The 12003-nt window shown below is 38.0% G+C and overlaps 1 protein-coding gene across 4 annotated transcripts in view; it reads left to right on the top strand.

The window, feature by feature from the left end:
* LOC132817939 (exocyst complex component 3-like) overlaps positions 1–11094 on the top strand; it is a 69799-nt gene extending 58705 nt beyond the window's left edge. For 3 of the 4 annotated variants that reach the window (XM_060828487.1, XM_060828486.1, XM_060828488.1), the window contains exons 8-12: positions 4676–4799; positions 4875–4997; positions 5103–5258; positions 9747–9865; positions 10792–11094. In XM_060828487.1, coding sequence (XP_060684470.1) covers positions 4676–4799; positions 4875–4997; positions 5103–5258; positions 9747–9865; positions 10792–10966 — 697 coding nt within the window. In that variant the 3' untranslated portion in view covers positions 10967–11094. The remainder of the gene's footprint in view (positions 1–4675; positions 4800–4874; positions 4998–5102; positions 5259–9746; positions 9866–10791) is intronic. The other variant, XM_060828489.1, reaches the window with a different exon arrangement.
* Positions 11095–12003: the final 909 nt, after the last annotated feature.

Raw genomic sequence — 12003 nt, 5'->3', positions numbered from 1 at the left:
TGTGAAGGGTTCAAGTCTGAGGCAGACTAGGAATGAAGCAAAAAGGAAGGATAACCTAGGACATATTACTAGAGGTGATGGAAATGATGAGGATAAGAAAATTAGCATTAAGGCACTTTACCTGAATGCTCGTAGTATTCGTAACAAAGTAGATGAATTACTGGGGCAAATCATTGTGAATGACTGGCAGTTAAACATCCAAGGATTTACAACTTATTGAAAAGACATGGAGGTGGGCAGAGGGGGCGGGGTTGCCTTGTTGGTTAAGAATGAAATTAAATCTATGGCACTGAATGACATAGGGTCAGATGATGTGGAGGCTGTGTGGGTAGAGTTGAGGAACCACAAAGGCAAAAAAAACATAATGGGAGTTATGTACAGATAACCCAGCAGTGGTCAGGATCAGAGGCACAAGGTGTACCAGGAAATAGATAGGGCATGTCAGAAAGGCAAGGTCATGGTGATCATGGGGGACTTCAATATGCAAATTGACTGAGTGAATAATGTTGCAGGTGAATACAAAGAAAGGGAATTCATGGAAAGCTTTCAGGATGGCTTTTTGGAACAGCTTGTGATGGAGCCCACAAGGAGCAGGCTATTCTGGACTTAGTGCTATGTAATGAGGCAGACTTTATAAAAGATCTTAAAGTAAGGGAACACTTAGGAGGCAGTGATCATAACATGGTAGAGTTCAGTCTGCAGTTTGAAAGAGAGAAGGCAAAATTGGATGTAATGGTGTTACAGTTAAACAAAGATAATTATAAGGGCATGAGAGAGGAACTGATGAAAATCGACTGGAAGTAGAGCCTAGTGGGGAAGACAGTAGAGCAACAATGTTAGGCGTTTCTGTGTGCAATTGAGGACACAGTACAGAGGTTCATCCAAAAGAAAAGAAAGATTATCCGGGGGGAATTAGACAGCTGTGGCTGACAAAGGAAGTCAGTAAATGTATCAAAGAAAAAGAGAGAGCCTATAAAGTGGCCAGGAAGGTTGGGAAGACTACAGAAACAAACAGAGGATAACAAAGATTGAAATAAGGAAGGACAGGATCAAATATGAAGGTAAGCTAGCCAGTAATATTACAAATGATAGTAAAAGTTTCTTTCAGGACTTATGAAACAAAAAAAAGGCAAAAGTAGAAATTGAGCAGCTCCAAATTGATGTTAGAAAACTAGTGATGGGAGATAAGGAAATAGCTGCAGAACTTAATAAATACTTTGTGTCAGTCTTCACAGTGGAAGGCATGAGTAATATCCCAACAATTAAGGAGAGTCAAGGGGCAGAGTTGAGTATGGTAGCCATTACAAAAGAGGAAGTGCTAGAACAGCTAAAAGGTCTAAAAATTGATAAATCTCCTGGCCCCGTTGGGCTGCATCCTCGAGTTCTATGGAAGGTCGCTGAAGAAATAGAGGAGGCGTTGGTTGTAATCTTTCAAAGATCGCTGGAATCAGGGAAAGTTCCAGATGATTCAAAAACCGATGTTGTAACCCCCACCCCCAACTTGTCCAAGAAAGGATCAAGACAAAAGATGGAAAGTTATAGGCCAATTAGCCTAACCTCGGTTGTAGGTAAAATTCTAGAATCCATCATTAAGGATGAGATTTCTAAATTCTTGGAAGTGCAGGGTCAGATTAGAACAAGTCAGCATGGAATTAGTAAGAGGAGATTGTGCCCAACAAACCTATTAGAATTCTTTGAAGAGGCAAAAGGCCTTTGATAAGGTTCCTCATGGGAGGCTGCTGAGGAAGGAGAGAGCCCTTGGTGTTCAAGGTGAGCTACTAGCATGGATTGAGGATTGGCTGTCTGACAGAAGGCAGACAGTTGGGATAAAAGGTTCTTTTTCGGAATGACAGCCGGCAACAAGCGGTGTCCCGCAGGGTTCAGTGTTGGGACCTCAGCTGTTCACTTTATATATTAATGATCCTGGTGAAGGGACTGGGGGCATTCTGATAAAGTTCACCGATGTTACAAAGTTAGACAGACAGGCAGGTAGTTCTGAAGAGAGAGGGAGGCTGCAGAAAGATTTAGACAGTTTAGGAGAGTGGTCCAAGAAATGGCTAATGAAATTCAATGTGAGTAAATGCGAGGTTTTACACTTTGGAAAAAAGAATACAGAAATGGACTATGTTCTAAACGGTGAGAAAATTCATAAAGTCAAAATACAAAGGGATCTGGGAGTGCTAGACCAGGATTCTCTAAAGGTTAAGTTGCTGGATGAGTCAGTGATTAAGAAAGCAAATGTATTGTTGTCACTTAGCTCAAGAAGGTTGGAATATAAAAGCAGTGATGTACTACTGAGACTTTATAAAGCTCTGATTAGGCGTCATTTAGAATACTGTGTCTAGTTTTGGCCCCCACACCTCAGGGAGGACATTCCAGCATCGGAGCGTGTCCACCGGAGATTGACACGGATGATCCCTGGAATGGTAGGTCTAACATGCAATGAATGGCTGAGGATCCTGGGATTGTATTCATTAGAGTTTTGAAGGTTGAGGGGAGATCTGATAGAAACGTACTAGATAATGCATGGCTTGGAAAGGGTGGACACTGGGAATTTGTTTCCGTTAGTGGGGGATACTAGAACCCATGGGCACAGCCTTAAAATTAAAAGGGCTCAATTTAAAATGGAAATGAGGAGACATTTCTTCAGCCTGAGAGTGGTGGGCCTGTGGAATTCATTGCCATGGAGCGCGGAACAGTAAATGTCTTCAAGGCAGAAGAGATTGATACATTCTTAAGCTCGCAACGGGGAATTCAGGGATACGGGGAGAATGTGGGTAAGTGTCACTGAAATGCCCATCAGCCATGATTGAATGGTGAAATGGACTCTATGGGCCAAATGGCCTTACTTCCACTCCTATGTCTTATGGTATAAAAGTGTTTCCCAGTTTCACTCCTCAAATGACTAGTTGTAATTTTAAATTGTGCTACCTATCCCTATACTTCTGGACCAATGGAAATAATTTGTTCACCTCTTCCTTTCTTCCCCTTAAAGCTCAGTATTCTAAACTGAAGAGAATATAATCCTGTTTGTGAAATCTTTCCTTGCAAGGGCCTTTGGAGCCCCTGAACCCTTGTGGTAAACCTTCTCAGCATTTGGTTCAAAGACACTAAATATCCTCTTTTGAGGTGTGGACCCCAAAACTATGTGTGTGTGTCATCTAACAGGGCTTTGTATAGCTGCCATATGACTTTTACAGCCTTTGCATTTTGGTCTTCTTGACATAAAAACAAACATTCCATCAGTCTTTTTGATTATTTTATGTACCTTTTCATGACATATTAATCATCTGATTTCACGGACCCTCGCGTAACTTTTGTATTTCATTTTTTCTAGTTTTATTTCAGCATTTTGAAGAGGCTTTGTTTTATTCTTTATAGGTCCAAAGTAAATAAGCTGACAGCTTCCTGCATTAAAATTAATTTTACACAATTGTCCCATTCATTGGATCTATCAATGTTTCTTTATTAGTTTTTATGCTTTTGTCTATACTGCTTACAATGCCACCTATTGTATCATTAGAGTGTTTGAATATGGCTTTTTATTTCAGCATACAAGTTATCAATAAATGTGTTGAATAGTTGAGATCCTAACACATTTTTACAGGATGCCACTTATAATCTCCTGCCAGTTTGAGTACCTACACATTATGTCTACTCTTCCCTGTCACTCAAAAGATTTCGTAATCTGATTAGCAATTTGTTGTAAAGTCCATAAACTACACCACTTATTCTAATTTATGGGGTACATAAATCAAATAGCACTTTGAGGTCCATATGAAGAGCATCCATCGACATTCCTCTATCCACTGCTTTAATCACCTCTTCAAAGAATTGTTAGGTTTGGCAGGTATATCCTAGTCTCTTTATAATACCTAGAGTCAAGCTTAATCTTTTTGTTTCATCGCTAGGATGGAAGTATCGCTGTAGAGGCCAACAATAATCATCATTATTTAATTGTGTTTGAGTAGATATGGTTAGGCCACCTTTTTGAACAGCTGCCATCTATATGTGTGATATACCACAGTTTCGCTGGATGTGCACTTCAGCATTTTGATCTGCCAACAGTGAAGGAATGGAGATATTGTTGAAAGAGAGGATGGTGTGAGAATTACTAGGGAACTTGTTGTTCCCCTACGTCTGCTACTCCTGCCTTCTAGAAAGAGGGTGGTTGCAAGTTTGGAAGGTGCTATTAAAGGAGCCTTGGCAAAGTGCTGCAAAGCATCTTGCAGATGGTGCTAATGGCCTTATTGTGCCATTGCTGGAGGGAATGAATGTTTGTGTTAGATGGGTTGTCATTACAGTCGATTGTGTTGTCCTGGATGGTTTCAAGCATCTTAGCGCAGTTGAAGTTACACAGTGCAGAATTCCCAGCTTCTGACCTACTGTTCTGTTCATCTGCATCTATCAAATCACAGCTTAATCTCAAACAAAAGCAATATATCATATGTGATAGTAAAAGCAGCAGAAAGGCTAAGGAAAATCCAGCCTAGTGTTGTAACACAATGTACACTCCAGGTGGCACTCAATCGTTGGAAACAGCTAAAACTGAAGAAAGACTATCAAAAGCATTCTATATTTTATTCACCCCACCCATCGACTGTTTTCTCATACAGAGTAAGAATTTGGTATATTAAGAATTATAACTATCTGTATCTTCCTTCTGTTCCACCAGAGAAAATGTAGAGAAACTGAAGCAGGACAATGATGGACATGCCAACAAAATAGAAAAGACATTAAACAATGTTGTGAAACAACTCAATCACAGTATCTCAAATGAAATTTTTCTTCAGTTGAAGGTATGTTGAGATTTGTGTTTTTAAATCGTTTAATCAGGAAGAATATTCAACTGAAATGGACATTTTATTCTCCAGCTTTGTTTTAAGAAGTTAATCACAAAGAAGTGGCTGTCCAATAGTGAGGATTTTAATCAGATAATAAGCATTGCTGAAAAGTACTGTGAGGAGTTCAAGAAAATGAAACCAGCCAATTACCAGGTATGCTGTTTATAGTTCTTAGATCAAGCACTTAAATTATTTAATATTGTAAAAACAATGGCTATTAATAATAAATGAAAAATAATTATTGCTTTTAATTAAAAGGTTTTGATATCTGGTATGCACTGTCAGTTTGTTAAAGAGTACATTGCACAAATCATGAAACAACGCTTTAACTGCAAATCATCTAAGGAGCGTGACAAAGCAGCAAATAAAATCAGGGAAGAATTGGGGACAATAAATAAGATGTATGAAGAACATGTAAGTAATATAAATGTTTTTGTTTTATTGACTATGTGCTGCAAACACTAGCTTATCTTAAACTTAGTTTCCCCTGGGGAGCCAAACCTCTTCAAGCATTATTCACCAACTGTGTACAGATTAATTTATGTTTCATCTTTATTTTCCTTAGCAGTTGAACATTTCTTCAGACCTTCATACCAATCATAAATATCACAATAACCCTGTGTGCCATATTTCATGTTCTTTTCGTGTTTAAAACACACTTTCTTATCCAGAATATCTTTGCGCTGTACTGAGAAGTAACAAAAAACCTTTAGGGTCAGCATTCAGATATTTTCTTAAACAATAACTCATGACAGAACTTTTCACAGTTAGTGTGGTTAACCAGTTAAATGTTTCATTGGTCCCTTGAAAGAAACAAAAGTCCTTGAGGGAAGTAATCTATAGGTCCCCAAACAGTTGTCACACAATAGGGCACAGGATAAACCAAAAATACCAGGGGCTTGTAAGAAAGGTATGGCAACAATCGTGGGTGATTTTAATATGTATATAGACTGGATTAATCAAATTGACATGGATAACCTCAAGAGAGAATTTATTCAATTTATTAAAGACTGTGTTTCTGAGAACAATATGGTTTGGAACCAACCAAATAGCAGCCGGTTCTGGATTTGGTTTTGTAATGCGTTGGAATTAATTAATCTAATTGTAATGGATCTTATAAGGAAGAGTGATCATAGCATGCTGGAATTTAAAATTCAATTCAAGGTCAAGAAACTAGAGTTCAACATTATCATTCTGCAGTTAACTAAAGGTAATTCCCTAGACATGAGGACATATTTGGCCCAAGTACTCTGGACAGGAAAACTACAAGGTAGGACAGGATTAATGAGCAGTGGCATGTGTTTAAGGAAATACTCAATTGCCCCCAGCTAAATCTATATCCCAGAAAGGAAAAAAAAAGTTTGTAAGCAGGAGAAAAGATCATCCATAGCTAAGCAAAAAAGTTTTTTGACTTATTATAAAGACAAAATCTAAGGTATACCATATTGTAAAGTCAAGTGGCAGGCTGGGAGATTCAGAAACTTTTAAAGATCAAAAAGAGTAACTGAAAAAAACTAATAAAAAGAATGAAGGTGAATTATGAAAGAAAACGAGCACAAGATATGAAAACAGATAACAAACGCTTTGATAAATAACATTTCCTTTTAAGGTGTGCAGCTTCAAGTGAATGTTGGTCCCTTAAAGGACAAGTCTGGGGAGTTAGTAATGGAAAACACAAATGGCAGGGGCACAACATTAGTAGTTTCTGTTGTGGTTCTGTTCTCCGAGCTGGGAATTTGTGTTGCAGACGTTTCATCCCCTGTCTGGATGACATCCTCAGTGCTTGGGAGCCTCCTGTGAAGCGCTTCTGTGATCTTTCCTCCGGCATTTGTAGTGGTTTGAATCTGCCGCTTCCAGTTGTCAGTTCCAGCTGTCCGCTGCAGTCGTCGGTATGACTGGGACAACACTACTATTATAGGACAAGCCAAACAGAGAACAGCCAGGGAATTCCTAGAGGCATGGCACTCATCCACAGATTCAATCAATAAGCACATCGACCTGGACCCAATATACCGGCCACTGCAACGGACAGCTGGAACTGACAACCGGAAGTGGCAGATTCAAATTACTACAAATGCCGGAGGAAAGATCACAGAAGCGCTTCACAGGAGGCTCCCAAGCACTGAGGATGTCACCTAGACAGGGGACGAAACGTCTGCAACACAAATTCCCAGCTCGGTGAACAGAACCACAACAACGAGCACCCGAGCTACAAATCTTCTCACAAACTTTGAATTAGTAGTTTCTGTCAGTTTTCATGGTGGAGAACACTGAAAAAATCCCAGCAGTATCAGATAATGTGGAGTTTAAAGAAAAGGCAGAACTTAAAACAATCACAATCATTAGGTGAAAAGGTACTGAGAAAATTATTGGGAGTAAAGGCAACCAAGTCCCCAGACCCTGATAGCCTGTGTCATTAGCTTACAAATGTTTCTATTGCTGTGGTAATTTCTTTTAACATTGTTTTCAGCTCTCTCCTGTCATATACGTTCTTGCAGAGTTTTAGGACCAAATAAATTAGACAAGTTCCAGTTCAGAGGGTTAGAAAGTTTGTTTTTTAAAAAAATAAAGCTTTAGGAAACATTTCTAGAATTTTGTTTGTGTTTCTAGTTTTTGATGATTCTGTGAAATTCTTGAATAGAGTTGCATGGACAGAGCAGTGCTAATGAGGACAGAATATAATTAAACTAGATTATTTTGGAGCAAGGAGTTCATACAGTCACAACCTAGAAGTATTGGGATAAAACTCTGAAGAGAATTTGAAACTGCGTTTAAACTAATGTGTATAATAACCAGAAATACAGTATCGGAGGTTTCGATCAGAGGATTTAACACAATAGTTACATTAACATAATCAAGGTGTTAGGAAAAGACTTTGTTTTCCTCTGATGTGAAGTCCGTAAAAGGTTGCCTTTGGGTACTGTATAAGGGATATCTTTGAATTTATAAAGATTTTCTGGGCTAAATGACATTATACTGCACCATGTAATGTCCTGTCCTGAATTTATGTTATAAGTAAATAACTTGGTTTATTGTATTTTATCTTCATCTCCTTTGCTAAATAAATTTGTTTTATTTTAAAGTAAAAATTGTGTGCTCTGCTTGTAAGAGAGAACTTCATTAATAATAAAACATCATAAAATATGATTCATCAAGTTGGGTTTCAGTCTAGCATCTGACATGTTCAATAATAACATCAGCTAGGATCATAATATTTTAAATCCATTTATATTCTCCATCTCATTCATGTGAAAAATTTGTCTTTCTCCTTTCTTTTAAGCAACAGATGTTCAGTTAACTGAATTAGAAGTGATTAATTAACAGCACTTAAATTAGACATAGTTAATTTATTTCATTTATTCACCATTCCTTCTCATTATGATCCCAGCTAATGGTAATACTAAACAAGTTGGATCCCAGAGTAAAATTAAATAATATTTGTTTTTATATTTCTTTTACAGTAGAGGTTAGTGACTAAACCTGTTCACAGGAGGTTACCAAAATAAAACAGCATAACTTTTAACAGAAGCATATATAAGTTTACTGTACAAAAAGAAAAACTTATGAACTTTATTTACAAGAACTAGCTAAAATCATGTGATTAGAAGTATCAAAAGTTTTAACCCTCCTACCCCAACAACACATTTAGAGACCCAGCGGTCAATGACTGCATTGTAGGATGTCTTTCTGTCTTGCACCTCCACAAATGTCGGCTTTTGCAATTTTATTCTAAGCAACTCAGGATCCCATCTCCAGTCCTGTCCTCAACTGTTCGAAGATTTCTACTAAGAGTACCTCTGTTTATAAATCTCTAAACTTGTTTCAGTTCCTCTTCCTCTTCCAGATTAAAATTAAAGTCAGCAAAAACCTTTATACTGTATGTATCTCCTTGGAGGGTGGGGTTATGCAAGACTAGATTAGATTACTTACAGTGTGGAAACAGGCCCTTCGGCCCAACAAGTCCACACCGACCCGCAACCCACCCATACCCCTACATTTACCCCCTTACCTAACACTACGGGCAATTTAGCATGGCCAATTCACCTGACCCGCACATCTTTGGACTGTGGGAGGAAACCGGAGCAAACCCACGCAGACACGGGGAGAACATGCAAACTCCACACAGTCTGTCGCCTGAGTCGGGAATTGAACCCGGGTCTCGGGCGCTGTGAGGCAGCAGTGCTAACCACAGTGCCACCGTGCCGCCCACAAATTCAGGTAAACATTTTTTGGGATGCTATTTTCAGCTTGCTGATCAAAGTAACTTTCTGATCTCTATATTTAAAAAAAACAAGACTGATATTAATTAACCAAAAATCTATTCTTTAATACACTTAAAACCCAAGTTGTCAAGTAATAAAAACGTATCATAAGCCTCTGTCACATAGCCTTATTTGAAATTTGCTAATTTTATGTACTACTTTTTTGGTTTGTTTTTCTATAAATTCCTGATATTAGTGGATTCCTAAATTTAACTTGAAAGCCTGATGAAAGGTATAGCTTACAAAAAGTTTTTTTGTTTTAGGAAACACATCTGCAAATATTGGCAAGCGCAAAAGTGCATGTCAGAAATTCCAAGAGCAGTGTCAGACATATGAGACAAAATGTGGAAATCACTGCAGATTTTGTCATTAAAGTAACAGAAATATGTTTCAGAGAATGATCAAAAAGGGTTTTAAAGATGGTTTAATTAGCCAAACAGCACTGTTTTTCTGTGACAGGCTCTGGTATATTCTAAAAATGTAGATGCACATCATATTGGTTAAGGACTGCAGAAATTACTAGCTTGTAACTTTTAATATCACCAGTTATTGATAAAGGATAGATAAACTTATAAAGTGCATCAGTACAGGTAATACATTTTGAATTATCAGACTAATGAAGTAAATCTCTGTTTTCAAGGGAAGTACTGCTTCGTGGCTTTTGCCTATAACCCAAGAGCTGTCCGATTTTATTGGTTCAAACGAAAGTGAACTTGAGACAAAACTGAACACATTATATATGGACTATCCAGATATTGGGTAAGTTGTTGTGCTTAGTATTAGATTTATCTAGATATACTTTTAACACTCTTAAGGGTTTCATGGAGTGGGGGGTAGTGTTGAATTCCATCCCACTGAATCTCACCTTCTGGGGATGCTAAGTAAGTTGAGACCCAACCTGTCAAAAGACAACTGTTCCATGACCATTATCTCTTGGCAGGGTGTTAACTGATTCAGGCCAAGACTTGCTGACCAAAATGACTGTCCAATTGACAGACAGTTATGTAGTCCCAGCAGCACCACGTTTAAGTAGTTGCTAATGTGGAGATTGCATACAGTCCAGAGTTAATTGAAGCCAATGTCCAACTAAGTATGAACTATCATGCGATCCAGGCTGGCAGCCCCCAGCAAGTGGATTTGCACATCTTTGGACTGTGGAAGAAAACCCATGCAGACACAGGACGAAAATGAAAACTGCACACAGTTGTCTGAGGGTAGAACCAAAGCGGGTCCCTAGTGCTGTGAGGCAGAGGACCAACACTGAGCCACCATGCAACCCTGGTTACTGTAATTTTCTTGAGTTCTTTCCATCCACCAACTTTCAATTCCTGATTTGCTGTTTCCATGATGCTACCTTAGCCACTTCCTTTTTTTCTGTTGCATTTGCTCTTGGTTGCTAAGTTGAAACTGAGCTCACTAATATCATCTCTCTGCTCATTAAATGCTTCCCTTTTGACCTTCACTTAATCTCTTTCATCTCTACACCATTCTTTTACCCCTCTTTTCCTCACCACTCAACCCATCTCCTACTCCACTATACCTTAGTTTACTCCTGCTGTTACCTGCTTGAATTTGTTGTGAACTGTTATCCTTTGTACTTCATTGCATGTTCAGCCAAATATTTATCAATAATCTTTTAGTCTATGAAAATGTTTTTCTAATGTCTGCATTTCTCTAATTCACAGTGAAAAACATCTTTTAGCTCTTCTTCATTTTCGTGGAATCTTGAGAGGGAAAAGGAAAAGCAATTTAATTAAGTATTTCAACCAACTGGTAAAAGAATCAGAAGACTCCATAACACTAACCCACCCACTTTTTGAAGAAATTAAATTTGACGGACAACTAAACTGCATGTCTTAATTAACCTGAAACTTTAAACGTATTTTGAACTGACCAAGCATCTTTGGGCACAATGTATTTAATATATATGACTCCAATATATAGTGACTATGTTGATTTAAAAGTTTCATTTATTTACTTATTTTAAAATCTGTGGATCCACTGTCCACACTTCTCTTTGCTATTGGTCTTAAAATGTTGATTACATTGACGTGATTTAATTTGCATCCAAACTGCCTCTATATGTTAATAAGAGAGTCAGTTTTGTTGAAAGGTAGGATTTGAACATTTTGGTATCTTGATTCTATAGTAATGAATTCTGTCAGATAGCAAAGAAAGTTGAAAGCCTCCGAACGAATTCCATATCCTTTGTCTGCTGGGGAAATAAACAAAATTCTGGTCATGCACCATTCTCTTTTATAAGGGATCATCGACCGTTTCTGTTCCAATATTATTGAGTGCAACTATTAAGAGGAGTACGGGCTAGTCCAGAAATAGGGACATCTGTGGAAAAACAGAATCAGAGGAAGATCTTGAGCTTTTCACTTCAGGTCACTGAACTTAAGCAAAACTTCACATTTGTTATTGAGACCACAAGCCTTGATAATTGGTGATGTGAACTAATGGAAGTATGTTTGACCTTTATTTGAGATTACAGTCTTCTCTCATCCAACTTTAAATGGAAGCTGTTGCAGCAAAAATGAAATTTTGTCTGCAGTACATAATTGGGTTCCTTTGTTCACGTAATGGTAACTTTGACGTTAAAATAAGATGCAATTGAAGGAATAACATTTAGGTGCAGCACCAAGTAACATCATAAATTTTCTATAATTTGCTTAACACTGTTTAAAAAAAATCCTCTAGTGACTAAGTAAAACTGAATGCAGAAACAAAGGAAATATTCAGATGAATAATTGTTGGTCAAAGAGATGGTTTAAGGGCCAGCAGTGAGGATGCAGAGAGTTATATCGGATGATTCTGAAGCATAATATTTGGATAATGGATGACGAAGTTGTGAGGTGTTTGTGAGGTGAAAACAGGGAGCTTGCACAAAAAGC

The sequence above is a fragment of the Hemiscyllium ocellatum genome, chromosome 8 (genome assembly GCF_020745735.1).
Source record: "Hemiscyllium ocellatum isolate sHemOce1 chromosome 8, sHemOce1.pat.X.cur, whole genome shotgun sequence".
NCBI lineage: Eukaryota > Metazoa > Chordata > Chondrichthyes > Orectolobiformes > Hemiscylliidae > Hemiscyllium > Hemiscyllium ocellatum.
This window is presented reverse-complemented; position numbering and strand designations above follow the sequence as displayed.